At 38.3% G+C, this 19,248-nt stretch overlaps 1 protein-coding gene across 1 annotated transcript; it reads right to left on the bottom strand.

The window, feature by feature from the left end:
• Positions 1 to 8,712: 8,712 nt before the first annotated feature.
• LOC139962057 (protein lifeguard 4-like) lies at positions 8,713 to 19,242 on the bottom strand. Its single transcript, XM_071961902.1, has 6 exons — positions 19,093 to 19,242; positions 13,820 to 13,941; positions 12,914 to 13,022; positions 12,355 to 12,460; positions 11,543 to 11,694; positions 8,713 to 10,552 (listed from the first exon to the last, which is right to left on the bottom strand). Exons 2-6 carry the CDS (start codon positions 13,908 to 13,910, stop codon positions 10,297 to 10,299), a joined length of 714 nt encoding a protein of 237 aa, XP_071818003.1. The 5' UTR covers positions 13,911 to 13,941; positions 19,093 to 19,242; the 3' UTR covers positions 8,713 to 10,296.
• Between the last annotated feature and the right edge of the window lie 6 nt (positions 19,243 to 19,248).

Raw genomic sequence — 19,248 nt, 5'->3', positions numbered from 1 at the left:
GCATGTCTATACTCTGCCCACTTACAAATTAAACTCGGTGAGTAACTTCCAGTCACCCGGCACTTTTGAAAGAGGACCACAAAGGATTTTGGCTGAACTCTGTTTCAAACCAGGCGCGTATCCAGGATTTTCTAACCCGGGGGGCGCGAATTACCATCTAAGCGGAGCGTCACCATCGGTTGGCGCGGAGCGTACAAGAAAATTTTTGGTTTTGATACCCCCCAGATCACCGGAAATGGCACTTCTCGGGCTTGAAAATGAGCAACCAGATGTACACTTTTGCCTGAGAAGCAAGTATATCCCCAAAGTTTTTTTCCATCCATAACCTTTTTGAAGATTGTCACCAGTCACACATCATGTTCGACCTGATTGCATGTCCTATGGATGATTGCTTTTGTAGGTGATTCTACGTCACCGCCCACAATATCCGAAAGCCGCACTTTTGAAGGTTTAAAGCCGATTATTTGTTGAGAATCTGAAAATTCCCATTTCTCGTGAATAAAAATCACTTGAAAACATACCCATGATGTTGCAGAAAATTCAATCTATGGACAAGGAATATAGAAAAACCTCCTTGAACCCCTAACAGACAGGTCAAAATTGCACGAGTAGAAGAAAGTATGATGAAGAATGTTGGTGAGGAAATTTTGGAAAATTCCGACAGAGTTAATTTCTTGGTGTAGAAATATTGCAACCTCTTATAATGGCTATCATAAAACTTGGTTGAAGGAAATGAAAAATAGGAGATATTTCCGATATGAGGTATATCGAAACCGAACACTACACACTTAGGCGTAGGTCCCGTAGGAGGCGGGGGCTGATATTGACATCGATATGTTGGACGCGCGCGAAGCGCGCGAAAAATTTCGGCTTTTTTTCGGGCAAGTCGTTACAGCCCCAAATCCAATTTGGCTCCTACACCTTTGACTGCACACATAAACAGTTTTGAGGCTGTTCATCGTGGAACATGCATTTCAATGCTCACTGATATGATCTTATATCTTCTCTTTGCTTTACAAATTCGAACAGGCGTGTAGCGAGTAATTGCCAAGGGAGGGGCGAAGCCTGCAGGCAAACTATCTAAGCGAAGCGCCACCATGGGTTGGCGCGAAGCGTACAAGAAAAATTTTGGCCGAAAATGCCTCCCAGATCGCTGGAAATGACACTTCCCAGGCCTTGTAAGTTGCATCTAAGTATTGTCTATTTTGAAATTACTAGCGATGTCATAAAGAAAATTTGCACGGGGGGGGGGGGGGCGGTCGCCCCCTTCCCGAAATGCGTCATGTTCCCCGACGACGCCGTCGAGTTCAAGACCAGCCACAGTTGGTTCCATATAGCACAATTGTACTACAATTTATACAATTGTTTAAGGCGTCCATACACACACACGCGTTATGATAGACCATATATAGTATTTATATAGATACATTAGTGAGAGAGGAAAAATGGAAACGTCAAAAATGGAGTTGTCGGTGTAAGGGGTAGGGTGAGGCGCACACCCCCTCCGTAATCCTTGATCTGTCACTGGCAGTACCCTGTGTATATAATAAGGATCAGCGCCTTAACTATGACTGTTCCTCTTTCTCTTCCCGAGGTCTTGGCTCTCTTTTACTCCCTCCTTTTCTCCTTTTTCTCTCTTTTTTCTTTTTCTTTTCCCTTCCTTTCTCTCCTCCTTTTCTTTTTTTCCCCTCTTTTTTCCCTTTTTTCTTCTCTTTTTTTTCTCTCCTCTTTTCCTTACCCGGGGGGCGCGCGCCCCCAACGCCCCCCCCCCCCCTGGATACGCACCTGCAAACTTAACTGTTGTTGGCCGCATCATCCATTTTCCACAAGACCAAACTTTTGTATTGTAATAGAAAAAATAGTATTTTGAACGATATAGGCTACATCTACAGTGTTGCCTTGAAGTAGACTCCAAAATGTTATAAATTGAGTAACACGACAACCGCGCAGACATTCCGTAATGATATACTATTTTCAAACACTGTGATAAGTAATTCCACAATTGTAACTGGAACCGTATACAATTGTTTGAAATAAACTCCAAAAGTATTTGAATTGGACAGCATATATACAGTCAGACCTGTCTTTATTTATGGAAAATATGATCAAACACATTTTGAGATCTGGTAATGGGCGCATTGGTTATACAACGAACTACAGTAGCAAATGGCATGTCAACACTACAACCAACTTCATGTTTTCCCATGTTGACAAATCGTGAATTAGTTTAAACCTAGCTTGCTAACAATGTGACCAAGCTACTTTTAAAGATGGTAGTGACGTAGCCAGGGGCAAAAGCTCCCCCTCCTCCCACATACACACAGAAACTTTCCGGGACGTCACGGGAGCAGCCCAAAAAAATGCAAAATAAAAATGAAGAACGATATGATATATTTGATACTGGATATGCTACTTGATTTTATAGGACGCTGTGATCTGCTTCTCGTGTTTTCCTTGTTCGCCACATTAAGCATATAACAACGAGATTTCGCTGAATTCAGTAATTGACTTTTCTAGTCAAATGTTCCGTGCAACTTGATTTTCGACAAACTGTAGGAAGCACTGTGAGGTTGAGCCACTAAAGGCTGAGACATCACAACAATTACTTCCGCTTTCTTTACAATTATATACGATTCTTTTCAGTTTTATTGATATTGCTACCCCAACGGATCACGTAGTAACGCCAAGGCCCACTAGTTGATCCATTATAGAACATTTAAATTTCACTATCAATTATATATAATACAATATTAAAATTTGACGTTTTTGGGAGACAGTACAATCTAGAGTTTAACTTATTAACCAAAACATCAACATGACCCCGCCCCCCCATGTTAATTTGTTTTTCAATAGTACCCCAAGATATTGATATGAATGAACACGATCGACTGCCGTCCCCTTGATAGTGACAGGTGGTGGAGAAATGGTGTTACGACAAAAGTCAATTAGCATTTCTTTAGTATTGGAACCATTCAGTTCAAGAAAATGTCATCAGTGCGTTGATAGAGTCTGCGAAGTTTCCTGCGTTGTTTGATGAGGTTGGCGATATATGTCGAGGGAGTTTACTCTGTTGTCTATATTGGATTTGGTGTGGGATGGCTTCTTGGCTGGCGTCGAGGATGTTGTTGGTGATTTCGGTTGTGTAATTCTCTATGTCTTGGATGGTGTTTACTTCACGCGGGATGGTAATGTTCTGTGTGAGAAGTTTTCTATATGTTGACCAGTTGGTTTATTTGCAGCTGGATTTTCTCTGATGATGTGAGATGTTGGATTTAACTGCTATCATGATGCCTCTTTTGTGTTTGTTTTCCGGAGGTGGTGAGTGTTGTACCCATCTAGTCTAGGTGGGCGCTGTGGATGGTGTAAGCTTTCGTTTAAGCAAGCGATGTCTACTTCTTCTGTCCGCAGATATTCTTTTATTTCTATAGTTGTTTGTTCCCGAGTGATGGCGTCGTTGAGGTGAAAAATTTTGAGGTGCATGTTTAGCGGAGGAACCACTGATCTGTACAATACAGATCAGTGGGAGGAACAGTGTTTTGCATGTTTTTATGGGCCGCCATTTACTTCTTTTTAAGAGACGTGATGGTGGTGAATTTCTCCATGAACCGTTGTCTGATTGTAGCCTGAAAAGTTCTTTGTTGATGTTGAAGCCTAAGTGAGTATTCATTTTCTGACTGACGATTGAGCGTAGTCTGTTGTCTTGAACTGGCTCCTTGATCAGTGGCGGAGCTAGGGGTATTGGTCGGGGGGGGGGGGGGCGAGAATGGTCTGTAGGGGCGCTTTCGACACTATCTGAGCGGAGCGCCACCAGTTGACGCGGAGCGTACAAACATTTTTGAGTAAAGATACTCCCTAGATCACCGGAAATGACCCTTTCCGGGCCTTGCTAATTTGCAGATAAACGAATAATAAATAGGTGTCATCGCCATGTTGTCAAAAAATTACACCAACAAAATGTGACAAATGTCAATAGGTATTTGAGAGCGCAATAAAAAAGCAGTCCATTTGAGTCCGTCAGGGGGGCATCCGCCCCCTCTGACTGTATGGACGCTCCGCCACTGTCCTTGATCCCTGTTGTAGCGATCAATATGTATGCAGTGAAGAACGTAGGAGATGACTGCAGTACATTTTAGGTTGTTGACATTTATGACATCGCAAAGTTCCAAAGCGGCCGATTAAGCAATGTTACGATTGGGCACATAAATGATACATACAATAACATTAGAGAACTCCCGGGGTAAATAATATGGTCTCAAACTGACTGTTAATTTCTCAATGCTTGCTGAACATGTTTAATAATGACAGATGGTTGGGATGGCACCACTTCTCATTTACATATATACAAATCTCACTCTTTCTCTTCTACCAGAATATATAGTCCAATCGCATCACAATAACTTAAATCGGTACTTAAATAGCAACCATGAGTTGGCGCGAAGCGTACAAGAAAATGTTGGGATTTAAAAACCCTCTAGATGGCCGGAAACGGCACTTCCCAAGGTTTCCAAGCGGCATATACCCAACTTTAAAATAGAGATATCATGTCCGAAAAATCTCATAATCAGGATCCAAAATACTTTTTTTTAATTTCGGGTGTTATTTTGGGAAAATTGCCCCTGTCAATCTTGTTTCAGGCGCTACGTTAGAATGTTCGAGTGCTCTTTTATATAATTCGATGAAGAAAATGGCCTCATGCAGGCTATTATAGGCCTATACACATGCAATACACAATTACACATAGTTGCATTCCTAGGTACCGATTGCTAGGGCATCCAGGTGAAACGTGTATTAAGCATTACCCTGGTAACATGAGATTCTCAGCTGTTCGTGTGTAGGCCTACTATAGGGCCTATATGAATACTATGAGGGTGCATATATGGGAAGCAGGACACTTCGCCCAACAACCATTTCGCCCAACTGCCATTTCGCCCAACCTTACCATTTCGCCCAACCAGCCTGGTCATTTCGCCCAACCAGCCTGGTCATTTCGCCCAACCAGCCTGGTCATTTCGCCCAACCAGCCTGGTCATTTCGCCCAACCAGCCTGGTCATTTCGCCCAACCAGCCTGGTCATTTCGCCCAACCTTGATTAAATATGATATTTCAAAAGGAAACGTTCGGGAATTGTTAACGTTACAGGATACGAACCGAATATTAAGGAAACTTGAGGATTGATCAGTGTGTTAGGGGTTAGGTTTGATAGTAAACGTTCATATATTAAGGAATATTAAGGAAACTTGAAGTCCTTTACTTTGTATAACTTTAGTAAAGAAACGTTCGGGAATTTTTAACGTTACAGGATACGAACCGAATATTAAGGAATCTTGAGGATGGATCAGTGTTTTAGGGGTTAGGTTTGATAGGTTTGATATAGTAAATGTTCGGGAATTGCTAACGTTACGGGATACGAACCGAGTATTAAGGAAACTTGAAGTCGTGGTTAAATTGATTACATATGTGAACAGGTGCGTATCCAGGGGGGGGGCGTTGGGGGCGCGCGCCCCCCGGGTAGGAAAAGAGGAGAGAAAAAAAGAGAAGAAAAAAGGGAAAAGGAGGGGGAAAAAAAGAAAAGGAGGAGAGGAAGGAAGGGAAAAGAAAAAGAAAAAAAGAGGGAAAAAGGAGAAAGGAGGGAGTAGAAGATAGCCAAGACCTCGGGAAGAGAAAGAGGAACAGTCATAGTTAAAGCGCTGATCCCTTTTATATACACAGGTAGCCAGTGACAGATCAAGGATTACGGAAGGGGTGTGCGCCTCACCCTACCCCTTACATCGACAACTCCATTTTTGACGTTTCCATTTTTCCTCTCTCACTAATGTATCTATATAAATACTATATATGGTCTATCATAACGCGTGTGTGTGTATGGACGCCTTAAAAAATTGTAGAATTGTGCTATATGGAACCAACTGTGGCTGGTCTTGAACTCGACCGAGTCGTCGGGGAACATTTCGGGAAGGGGGCGACCGCCCCCCCCCCCGAGCAAATTTTCTTTATGACGTCGCTAGTAATTTCAAAATAGACAATGCTTAGATGCAACTTACAAGGCCTGGGAAGTGTCATTTCCAGCGATCTGGGAGGCATTTTCGGCCAAAATTTTTCTTGTACGCTTCGCGCCAACACATGGTGGCGCTTCGCTTAGATAGTTTGCCTACAGGCAATTACTCGCTACACGCCTGTTCGAATTTGTAAAGCAAAGAGCAGATATAACATCATATCAGTGAGCATTGAAATGCATTTTCCACGATGAACAGCCTCAAAAACTGTCTATGTGTGTAGTCGAAGGCGTAGCCCAATTGGATTTGGGGCTGTAACGACTTGCCCGAAAAAAAAAGCCAAAATTTTTCGCGCGCGTTCAACATATCGATGCCAATATCATATAAGCAAACATCGGTCGTTACATTGCATGCCATCGTGTACCGCACGGTCCGTCAAAGTTGCACAGTATACCGCCAAATGCTAATGTAAACAACCAAATATCTTATGTAGATGGAGAAAAAGCATACAGATCCATTTATGTCAAAACTCTCTTTTACAGTAGTAATGTCGGCCAAGCTTACAACTTTATTTTAATTACCACGGTGATCATTTTTAAGCTATTCATTGCTATTTATTTTTCTTTCAGTAGGTGTCCGAAAAAAATTGGAAAAAATTGGGTTGCGGAGGGGGGGGGGGGGGCTGCAGCCCCCGCCTCCTACGGGACCTACGCCTATGTGTGTAGTGTTCGGTTTCGATATACCTGATATCGGAAATATCTCCTATTTTTCATTTCCTTCAACCAAGTTTTACAATAGCCATTATAAGAGGTTGCAATATTTCTACACCAAGAAATTAACTGTGTCGGAATTTTCCAAAATTTCCTCACCAACATTATTCATCATACTTTCCTCTACTCGTGCAATTTTGACCTGTCTGTTAGGGGTTCAAGGAGGTTTTTCTATATTGGTTATCCATAGATTGAATTTTCTGCAACATTATGGCTATGTTTTCAAGTGATTTTATTCACGAGAAATCTCAATTTTCAAATTCTCAACAAATAATGGGCTTAAAACCTTCAAAAGTGGGGCTTTCGGATATTGTGGGCCGTGACGTAGAATCACCTACAAAAGCAATCATCCATAGGACATGCAATCAGGTCGAACATGATGTGTGACTGGTGACAATCTTCAAAAAGGTTATGGATGGAAAAAAAACTTTGGGAAATACTTGCTTCTCAGGCAAAAGTGTACATCTGGTTGCTCATTTTCAAGCTCGAGAAGTGCCATTTCCGGTGATCTGGGGGGTATCAAAACCAAAAATTTTCTTGTACGCTCCGCGCCAACCGATGGTGGCGCTCCGCTTAGATAGTAATTCGCCCCCCCCCGGGTTAGAAAATCCTGGATACGCGCCTGGTGAATACATATGTGGTTACATTGATAAAGTGGTTACATTGATTAAATATAGTAATTCAATATTACGGACGGGTTTTATATATTTTTTTTTCAATTTAATAAGGAAACGTTCGGGAATTGTTAGTCAGCAGGATGGATCAGTGTTTTAGGGGTTAGGTTTGATAGGTTTTTATGAAGACCGATTCCCCTGTGTTTGTATAATAATATAACTTCCATTGTATGCGTAAACGCCTAAAGTAGTGTAATCCTCCCATTATACCCGAAATAACTACTCAGACTCCGATCGACATCGAGCGGACCTCACTTTTTTATTTACCTATTACGAAGTAACCTAACCCAAAATAAATCAAATTGAACTGGTGGAATAGAAAAAGTAATATTATTCTGACTGAATATTAGTAAAAATAAGGTTGGGCGAAATGACCAACACGGTTGGGCGAAATGACCAACACGGTTGGGCGAAATGACCAACACGGTTGGGCGAACTGACCATGCTGGTTGGGCGAAATGACCAACGCGGTTGGGCGAAATGACCAGGCTGGTTGGGCGAAATGGCAGTTGGGCGAAATGGTTGTTGGGCGAAGTGACTCGCAAGCCATATATGTACTATATCAAAAACGTGGGTGCAATAATACCTTTTGATGTTATAGGGCCAATGAAGCCTACAGTCAACTATTCTTGCTTTATAAAGACGCTTTATTTGAAAAAGATTGCACTGCGTTTATGGTAGACGAGAAATGAGCTAAAAAAGAGCCGTACATTCACGATGATGCATAAATGTAGGCATGAAAATATTCTTATCCCTGGCATTTTGTGGGGGGATATGGTGTATTACATCCCCTCCACCCATTTTCAAGGGGGATATATCCCCCCATCCCCCCAGGATCGCCGCCCATGTATATACATACTATGAGATTTACCCTAGCTTCCTGTATTGAGATACATTGTTTACAATGTTTTGAGATATTAACCTTTCCTGACCATTGACCTCCAATGAAAACAATAGAGTTTATCAACTCAATATGGAGCATCCACTTACTAAATATGAGATTCATCCAACCATTATTTTTTTGAGATATTATGTTTAACTCTTATTTTTGTCCCTGTGGATCCCAAATGACCTATGACTTACACTGTAAACGATAGGCTTCTTGACCTCAATAAGTGGCATCCACATGCAAACTTTGACAACCATCCATCCTTCCCTTTTTGAGATATCTTGTTTATGAGCAAGATGTTTCACATACATGTACACACCAATACCATTAAGATTGCAATGGATATAATTTACACAGAAACCAAAAAGGAAAAGAGTGCAGGTGAGTGACTTTTTTCTTCAATTTATTTCAAATAAAGGAATGAAATTTTCATTTTCATCTCCATAGAATATATACTCAGTACTGTTTGTAAATACCAACACATGTTAATGTATAGCAAAGCTTACACAAAGCTTATGCAGGTTCCAAATACATTCACTGTCTCCCATTCTATTATCATCGAAAATTGAAAGTTGTGAACACATGCATTGACAAAGACTTTCGATTTATTTTTTACAAAAACTTTATACACCACAATTTTATGAAACAAAGGGGTTCGAAGTTGTTGAAATCACTGCTCCATATGAAGTGATTGTGCAATGTGAACAATTTCTTTAATGTTTATATAGACAATGGAAATCAATTCTCTTTAATTATCTGAGAGAATATCTTAAACGAGGATAGGTGTTGACTAAAACCTGCAACATCATGTCTTCAAAGTGAACAAGCCAACAGTTTCTTACCCCTGCTAGTTGGTATCAGTGACACACAAAAAACTGCCATACGAACATTACCAAACACTAAATTTACAACTGTGCAGAAGTGGTTCAAGGTTCCTTCCTTAATTACATGTAATCTTGAAAATATTGAAGTTTCTATTTCACAGTAAAACATTTGGCAGTCAATTTGACTTTTGTGATAATAATTGCCAGCAGTGTACAGCCTACAGGGCTACTTATTATAGGCCTGTATGACCAGGGAATGGCTCCTTGCTATGACAACATTATTACAGGCAGGAAACTGTTATTATGGAGATGTCAGAGCATTCCCCTGGTTAGAACAATAGTGGCCATTGTCATAAAACACCTGCTTTGTTTCTGCTGGCTTCTACACTGGCAGCATGCAGTTGAAGTTTCCTACTTTTGCTCTGTCCCAGCATATCACTCCAGTATAATATATGATATATATCTATTTTTTTTTTTTAAAGCTATTTCAATTTAGTACTATTTGAAAACAACTTATCCCATATTGACCATTAAGTTATGTAATTATCAAAACGATAAAATTATCTTAGTTTAGGACTACTGTTATCCTAATTATTTTCTTTGCCATCATTTTCATGGTTGTCAAATAAAATAAAGTATTATCACTTAAAAGTATCTACCACCACAGACAGTTTTGCACAGATAACAAATGACTTTCAACTAATGTTTCAGTTCAATAGGAATGATCTTTAAATAATTCATGAGTTGGGTGAGCTGCTTGTCTTCATCTTACATAATTAACAAAGGTAACACATATCAGTTTATAATATTTTCAGTAGTTTATCAGGTATGTACAAAACAGTAGAAGAAAAGAAAGACAAACATACAGACAGACTAACAAAAAAAACAATCAAAAAGGAACAACTAGCACCTTCATCTTCAGCAAATACAGATGAACATGCTGGGGAAGAGACCAAACCTGTGAAAACTTATCTAGAGACATGGTAACTGATTAATTTCAAATTATGTAATAAAGTTAAATTACTCAAGAACTGGATTCCAAACACAATATAAAGCACAAACAAGAATTTCTTTAATCATTTACAAACGGAAGAGTAATCTCTGCTGGATGAAATATGATTCACGGTGAATACACAACATTAATTTTTACTGCTTTTGGCTTTTGCTTAGGATCCTTAGAAGGTGCAGGAATAAGTTGATGATATCCAGGTATAGATTGATACAGGCCATGATGTACTCCTCTGGGGAAACCTTGTGCATGATCAGGCTAGTGTCAAACACAATGAACAGACTGAAGACCAAGGCACCACCGACACTCAAACACCACTCAAGGGCATCTGAATATGGAAAGAATAGCCTCATAATGCCTCCCATCAGCAATACCAGCAATGCTACAGAAAGTCTGAAAAAACAACAAGAAATGCCAATCAGCTTTACAGTGATTCCTTGTCACACATTGTATGAGAATATTCAACAGTATTTCGATAGTAACTCCGTACAGTAATTCTTGTGGTTATTCTGACCTACATGTCAACATATCAAGTTCATATATGCTTTACTTTTGGAGTTTGTGTGTTTACAAAGTTTGACTTCTGTTGACATCAAAAGAACTTAAACTTGCACAGTAAACAATATGAGTATTATACTCAATAATGTGGACTTAAGTACTGGTATTAATTTATATTCAAATTGGGTTCACAAATTGATTACACTAAATTGAATCTACATACCAAGTGTGAAGTTTCTCCAAGCTTTGCTTCTGCAGTTTATCTTTTGTGCAAGGATTTGAGACTTTTACCTAAGTTTCATTAACCTCAATTGGGATCTTGCACTCACCAAAGTATGAAAGTACAAATTTACTATTGCAGCTTTTAATGTTTACAAGGTTTCAGGTTTCTCAATTGGGTTCTTGTACTCCCTATTGTCAGTCCAAATACTGAGTATGCATAATGTAAGTATGAGCTTCATCCAAGCTTTACTTTTGATGTTACCATGTTAACAATGTTTAAGGCTTTGACTCCCACAGAAATGAACAGTGTTCTAGCAATCAATATAATGGCTCCTTCTACCAAGTAAGCATTTCATCCAAGCTGACCTTGGGAGTTATCACATTTTCAAGACTACAGGTCTTTGACCTCTGTTGATCTCAAATAAGCTTTGACCTTTACAGAGAATAGGTTTCTTGTGCTCACTAAAGTGGATCCAAATACACAGTATGAACTTAACCCAACATGATATCATGAGTTTGTATATAAGTAATTGCATTGTGTATAAGCAAATGCATCACATGCTCACGCTAACATACTCCTGGACTCTCATACACGCCACCACCATTGCATAGATTCCTTTGCCTTTGGCTAGAAATCAATAATGAAAGAAATACACTACTCACCCAGCACCCCAAGAGCTGAAGTCTCTTTTTGATTGGAATGTGTACAGGACCAAACCAAATGAGATTGCTAAAGTCAGAACAAATGCTTCTAGAACGACGCTTTTGTCATAAAATGTCACCACAGTACCAACTGTGATCGACTCTAGCAAAGTCTGTAAAGATAAAATGGGACATTTAATATTGAGAGAGAAGAGCTCTTTCATGCGTCAATAGTAAAAATTGCTTTGCAAAGTCACTTGTTGAAGAAAAAGTCCAACTTAATGGAAAAAGTCTGGTTAAACATTTGAAATTGAACTAAAACTTATTATGACAATTGTTCAGTTTCTTACATTTTTGGGACGAACCTCTCATCTGATTGTCAAGCCTCGACAATGCCATCAACAGAGAGGTGCAAGGGTGGCCCTAGCTTGGACTGTTTCCTATTAAAGGGATATTTATTTGCAGCACTGTTTCACCTTAAATGTGAGGAAGACCAAGGACACACCTTCTGTCAAGGACAGTGGGGTCTAACAAGTCAAGAAAATTGCTACTAAACACCTACTTCTCCTTTTACATTTTGTACGTCTACTAATCCCCTTACACCTATCTCTTTGTGTTAACCATGCTCATTAACCTGTCTGTATTCTGTGTGTGTTTTTGTCCCTTCTGTTACTGTAACTTGTCATTTAGCCCCTGAAGAAGATCCTGATAGGATCGAAAGGTCAGGCCAACTTACTTTTACAACATTTATACTCTGCATACTGATTTCTTTTTAGTGAATTTAACACACTTTGTGACCTAATACAAAGATAACAGAGAAACTGCTGACTTACAAACACAAACAGAAGGATCATGTTTGCGGGGGCCTCTCTTCTCTTCACCATGAGTGCCATCATCACGACAAACGTCAGTATGAAGTTCATCATCAACATCCCAGGGCTGAGAAAATAAGTAACACAAAGGCTCTGTCCTCAAATGAAAACCACTTTTATCATTGCCACACAGTAGCAGCTACTCACACTGAAGACCTGTAAGTCATGTATTACAATCAATATAAAACGGTATAAGTTGTGGTTGATTTAAATAGATTTTGTGTACACAGTACATCTACCGTAGGTGGTATGATATAATGGCCTGTACCCAGGGTAGAAGTTGTCATCAATGTGTGAAATCACTTATAAGATTTAAAATTACATCAATAACTCTTGGAACCAAGACCACTTTTTACACAATTTAAACTGAGACCAGAAATGTCTCACAATGTTCCATTTTCCTAGATATGTACAAGGTGCAACTCTGGAATTTGTAATTGTTATTTTTTGTGTATAATTAACTGCCGACAGAAATATAAATGGAATCTTCTAATATTGTATACATCACATACTACATTACCTTGTCTGTACAAAACCCTTTACAGATTCTGAGAACAAGAACAGTGTTGATACTGCAGTAGTAAGTGCCAGCTGGCATGTCAGGATGGAGAACACCTTCCGCAGGAAACCTAAATTACAAAGAACAGGCACCAAACATCCATGAAATAAAAATTAATATGCTTTTTTTACTTCATCCTATTTACTTGAAAGCAAAAAGGTACAAGGAAATCTTCATTAGAGTAATATTACAACCCTTCAAACAACCTGAAAAATGTTCTCAGCCCATATGAAGTATGATATGTTAGTTGATGTAATTTCCTTTGTGAAAGAGAAATCTGGCATATTTAGCTTTCAAGTTGCAGCTTCAAAGCATATATATAGGTCAGGACTAAAGTGGTTTATCATTAATCATTGAGGCTAACTTCCACTTAAGTGTAGCTTTGGATCAAAAAGAAAAAGTTGCACTGAACATGGCATTTGTTGCACCAGCGGTTCTGTTGAGGGTAGGAAACAGTGCTTTATTGCTAGGCAGAGAACGTAGGGGACACAATCTGCAGTATGGAGGTTCCTCCCACTTCACTAAAAGCTTTGAACTGAGAGTGGCTTGGTGACATCTTCTGTAGCTCATCAACATTTCCCTGAAATATCTTGTGAAGGCTGCAGCACATCTATGTGGTAGTGAATTTTCTCACAGACACTCACAAAATGTTTTTTTTGCTATTTTTAGTATCAACTTAGCAGTGTTATGTGTGTAACAACACTGTGCTTGTAATTCTTCACATTTCACTAGGCTGAATGAGTTGCTGGCTAAACTCTTGATATGAAGCACAACCAGCTAATTACAGTTTGGTGTGTGCAACATAAATCTGGGATACATATCAAAACTTAAATTTCATGAAAACAAAGGAAATGAAAAGAATCATACCCATACGGACTCCAATGTCAGCTGCAGCCACATTAGATCCATATCGAAAGTCATCCTCAATACTGCCCTGAAAGTCTGCTTTAGCATCCATATTTGTACAACACTGATGCTGTTTGCATAAGCTTATATATAAAGATCAAAGGTACAATGATAGTTCATTATAAAAACTGGAAAAAGACAAAAAACATCTGCTTGAAAGATGAGCGATAAAAGCCATCTTGTCCTTGTTTGTTTTCAAATAGCCAACATGCCTTTCTGAACAACTTATATGTGATCAATGCTAATTTAATGTAATGGTTTACATTTCCTATACTTGACAGAAAAGCAAACTGAAATTGATCCAGCATAAAACAAAATTCCAAACTCAAACTAAACATGTGAAAAGTGTGTGTTTTAGATGGAATTATTACACATTATGGAGTTTTCAGATTGTAAAACTCTCAGATTTCTTTTCCATAAAGTAGGCCTAATGGGTACTGCACATCTTAATCTTCATGGACTTTTATACATGTTGGGGCTACTGTACGGTAAGGAAAATATTGCCGGATTATACTAGAACATTTAAACCCTCAAATAATTAAAATCACTTAAATTGCTGCAATCAAACTGCTGTTACATGCTTTGCATGATGAAAAAGATAAAAACACATGAACAAATTATTATGCGCTCTTTCACAACACAAAAGCACTGAGTAATTGCAAGATCTTTCATCAAACTGAAAGAAATAATTCAGAGTTTTGGCATCATGAAACCCTTTACTGAAAGACACAAAGAGCTCTTACATTTTAATACAAGATCATAGTTGTTGCCTGTTTGGTAATAAATATTTCAAAGCAGATACCCTCTTGGTATAAAACCTTGTTAGTAGTTACCAGTTTAATTTTATTATTGAGTTAAACAGTTCGACAGCAATGTTCTATTGTATTTTTGCAAAACTTGAAGAAGCTGTTTCCATCTTTTGCTACAGTAATCACATGGAATGGTGGTCAAAATTCATAGTTATGGATATATATATATATATATGGATATATATGCCACATATTTGCTTTATTAGTATAACATCCACATTTTCTTTTAAAATTTCTGACTTGTATGTCTTTGAAGATTGCGATCATTTTCCCCAATTCTTACACAGATCCCCAGTGTTCACTTGTAATAACAGTATAAGTTAAGTGTGGCATACTGTTATGACATTTTGAAATGTGTACGTACAGTGAAACGTCTGAAAAGCGAAAAGATAAAGTAGGATTTTGTAAGATTATCAATACCTGTTTATTCACAAGGAGAGTCAATCCTTGACTAATATTATACGCCTGCCACCTTAACATAGTTCGTATTCACAACTAAAAGCTTGTTAGGCTCAACAATTGTGCAATTAACGTGGCTTGAGTACTAAAGCATTCGGGTAATGAAAAGTCACTTGCATTCATAATTAAATTATCTTGGAACTGCTAGTAATTTCATACTCAAGTAAAAAGAAAGTCAGGTTGATACCTGAACACTTTGGTGTACATAAACACTAATCTAGGTAATGAAACATCTTACTCTACTTAAACACAGACTTGATCTACTTTTTATTGTTTACATGCTGTTTGGAGGAAAGTGAATTAACTGATCCACAGAGGTTGAATCTGGTGTGTACTTCTTCCTTACTCATGGCATTGATAAATGCTTCAAAATGTTTAAAGGAATTTTCTGGTGGAATATTTTGATACATTGTCCTTATAGTTCTTAGTTTTCTCTTTCTAACCATGTCCCAATTCAACGTTTTCTTCTTGTAGAAATCTGGTTTTCAAATTCACCAGTTTCTCACCAAAAGCACTGTTTGTTCGAACGCATCAATTTGGTGACGTAGTGTAGGCAAAAAGAGCGACTTGAAGTTAGCACTCCTATTTCCGCAGCAAATTCACTCGCGTGTGTACACGCACAGGTGATTGCCTATTATATATTATTACATACATATCACAAACATATACAGCCTACCATGCCCAGTTGGTATACTTACATAGCCTTGCACATACAGTAATACACACTCACACTCAAACCACAGTTCATAAACTGTTCTTCGAAATTGCTGAAATAAAGTTCACGGATAAACTTTACAGTAAAAGGAAACTTGAAAAGTATTTGAAACACTGAAAGATGAAACTGCAATGGTGGTGGCGTGTATGAGAGTCCAGGAGTATGTTAGCGTGAGCATGTGATGCATTTGCTTATACACAATGCAATTACTTAAACTCATGATATCATGTTGGGTGAAGTTCATACTGTGTATTTGGATCCACTTTAGTGAGCACAAGAAACCTATTCTCTGTAAAGGTCAAAGCTTATTTGAGATCAACAGAGGTCAAAGACCTGAAAGATGATTGGAGCTGAACATCACAATGTAAACAACGAAGAGTCTGCTGTTCAAACTTATCTTGTTACACAAAGACCACGAAACCACCGATCTACTACATATATGGCAGCCTAAGGAGTTTTTAAAAACATATCTAATTTATAAGAAACTTCACCGTTAATTAAGGAAGAAATTAATCTGAATACAAACGCGGTTGCTGTGATTACTGTAGGTACTGTACGGAGCGTGGGTTATGTCGAAATCTGCAATTTCAAAGATGATGTCACATTCGTTACTGTCCATCCTTAACGATTAAAAATAGTTTCTCTGTCAAACGCAACATTAGCGTTCTCATACTTTGACAACATGTTTGGAAAATTATTTATCGTTTTTAAAGGTATCTTCATAGGGCTACCAGACATTCCTTTTAAGTATTTGACCACCGGTTAGCAGAACAGTCAGTATTTTCAGTTTGCATTCACTAAAAAGCTACCTACTGTAGCTGTCTCCCCAACCCTAACATCTCCCCTCACCCCCTTTCTGTCAGCTTTCAATAGAAATTTAAAGAAATATGATCAGCATTATCTCTCTGGCTTCCTTCTAAATGTTATTTTTCCCCACTTAAAGAAGATGAAAGTGACCAAATTTCCAATCTATATTTGGTGGAATGAATGTATCTTACAGTGTGAAGTGTAGCATCACTTCAATAGGATCCGTTTCTGCTAAAAATTTCAGCAAATAGAGAAGAAACATACCTGTACATATCCATATGACAGACTTTTGAAATTCCTTACCTTTCACTAATAGCCACAAGCCTAAAGCAATTCACAAAATGTCATACAGTATGTTAACCATTTAAAGACTGCTTATCTTTGAATTCTATCTCTAATGCTCAACTGCACTAGATACACAACCCCAAAACAGTATGTTGTTGCTATTTACCAAGCAGGCCAATTGATATCAATGTATGACAAATTGTGGTGGTTAAGTAACCAATCAAAATGTACACAAATTCTACACTTGTGGATAAGCATCAAGAAATATTGGAATTCACATTGCTTTCTTTGAAATACGGTACAGTAGGATGAACAAGTAGAGCTCCAAAGAACCTTCACATGTCATCAATTTTATTCACATGATAGTCTGATGAACCTAGAGAACACCTTGCTGCGAACACCTGCTGAATGTCAATCACTATTTATATATATTAAAGGAAAGATAAGCAAATCACAGGACCTATGCTAACGCCAGTCTAACTCAGACCTGTGCAGAATTTTGAGCTGAAATTTTAGCATTAGAATACCTTTTTGACTTCAAAACTGCTACATTCTCAACCTATGTTTTGAGGATGGTAGAGCGAAAATCAATGAATAGTTTGTAAAATTTATTTTGCTTTTTTGGTATCAATAATTCATACAAGACAGTACCTGATGCAATAAGCATTTGTCATGCAATAGCAATATAACAGAAGGATACTACAGCATTTTGGTCACCCAACAGAGGGATGAATACGGAGAAGTGCCCTTACTATATATATTCATCCTGTTGCTGTGCAAATATAAAAATGTATCATCCTATTACCTGGCAGCCAGATGAGTAAGGACTAACACTTGCACCATACCCCCATAATTCCAGGCGAATAAGAAAACAGGCAGTCAGATAAGTAAGGCAAACTGCATTTATTCTTTCGTCTGGTTGCCTGAAAAATTACATGTTCAATTTCCGTATTCCTACAGCATTCTGGCAAAGATGGGATTGCATGCTGAAAGTCACATGTTCTATACCTATCTAAATGCAAACATTGCACACACAAATGACCTGTTATTTGCAATTGCAATTAAAAGCTGATTAAGAGCAGTGGTTATTGTGATGGCACCTAATATTATGAGAACTGATTCTCCCCACCATAATGTTTTGAATTGTGGATGTTTTTGATTTTATATTTTTCAAATGATGCCAACCTGTTACTCACCATACTGTTTAAAACAATGTAATATGTGTAATGATCAATTTGAGCCGTAATTGCTTGGCACTTCATCAACAAGTGTGTTTACTATGTTACTCTTCACCTTCTAAGTGCTGCACTCTGATTGCCAGGTGAATAGCCAAGATGTAGTATTTTCTAGGTAAGTGGCACTTGAGTAACAAAGATATTGCTGTCTTTACTGAAGTAAACACAAGGGATAATCAAAAGTCTTGGTAATGGACATGCTAAGGATTTTCTTCATTAAAAATGTTACCTTTTATTCAGCATAAATTATCTGTTCTTAGCACTTCTCATAAAAAGTGTTGTGTCAAGATTTTCAGCCTTCACTAAGCATTAGGCATTAGTTTGATCAAGATATTATTATTATTATTATTGCATTCATCTTCATGCTGAGATATTTCAAATATTTGTGTAAATTATCAGGATGGGTTGGATTTTAAAACTTTTGACTCATTACCACTCTTTCTCTTTTACATGTACTGCAAAATACCCCATAAACCTTGAAGCAACATGAGGTTGGCTACAGAGTTCATACAGGGAGCCATAAGCATTGAAATTCCCATTTTACCATTGTTAAACTCAACCTGTAATCAAATGGTTCTAAAAACCAACCGGCGACAAGTGGGACATGATCCCAATGAAGAATAAATAATATGTAGCATAGGTTGGGAGCTCCAGTGGTTACTGTGTAGGCTACTGTAGCCTAGGACCAGTCTAAGTTGTAGTAGTACTAGTAATAGCCTAGCTTAGTTTCTTACTGTTAGTGTTACTTGTTAGGGGCCTAACTGTTACTGTTAGGCCTAGGCTAACTCTCCGTGTTAAACCTTAACTGGGCTAAGCTTCTACCAGTGTCCACATTCAAACTCTATAAAATTAGATGCTCAACGAGCAAAATAATTAATAACATTTCATTATCTAAGATATAAACCCTTTGGCATCCAGCCTCACCAAGAAAAAAGTTGTCCGAGTCCTTGTTTTACGAACCCTAACTGTTAACCTATTGCTGATCTGTATTCTGAATCTGATACGGCTTTACAAGTACGTCCGCACTTTCGTTTTGTTTTGGTTCCGCTGAATTCCTCTGACCCGTTCCGGAAGTGTCTA

This window comes from Apostichopus japonicus, chromosome 20 (assembly GCF_037975245.1).
Source record: "Apostichopus japonicus isolate 1M-3 chromosome 20, ASM3797524v1, whole genome shotgun sequence".
NCBI lineage: Eukaryota > Metazoa > Echinodermata > Holothuroidea > Aspidochirotida > Stichopodidae > Apostichopus > Apostichopus japonicus.
This window is presented reverse-complemented; position numbering and strand designations above follow the sequence as displayed.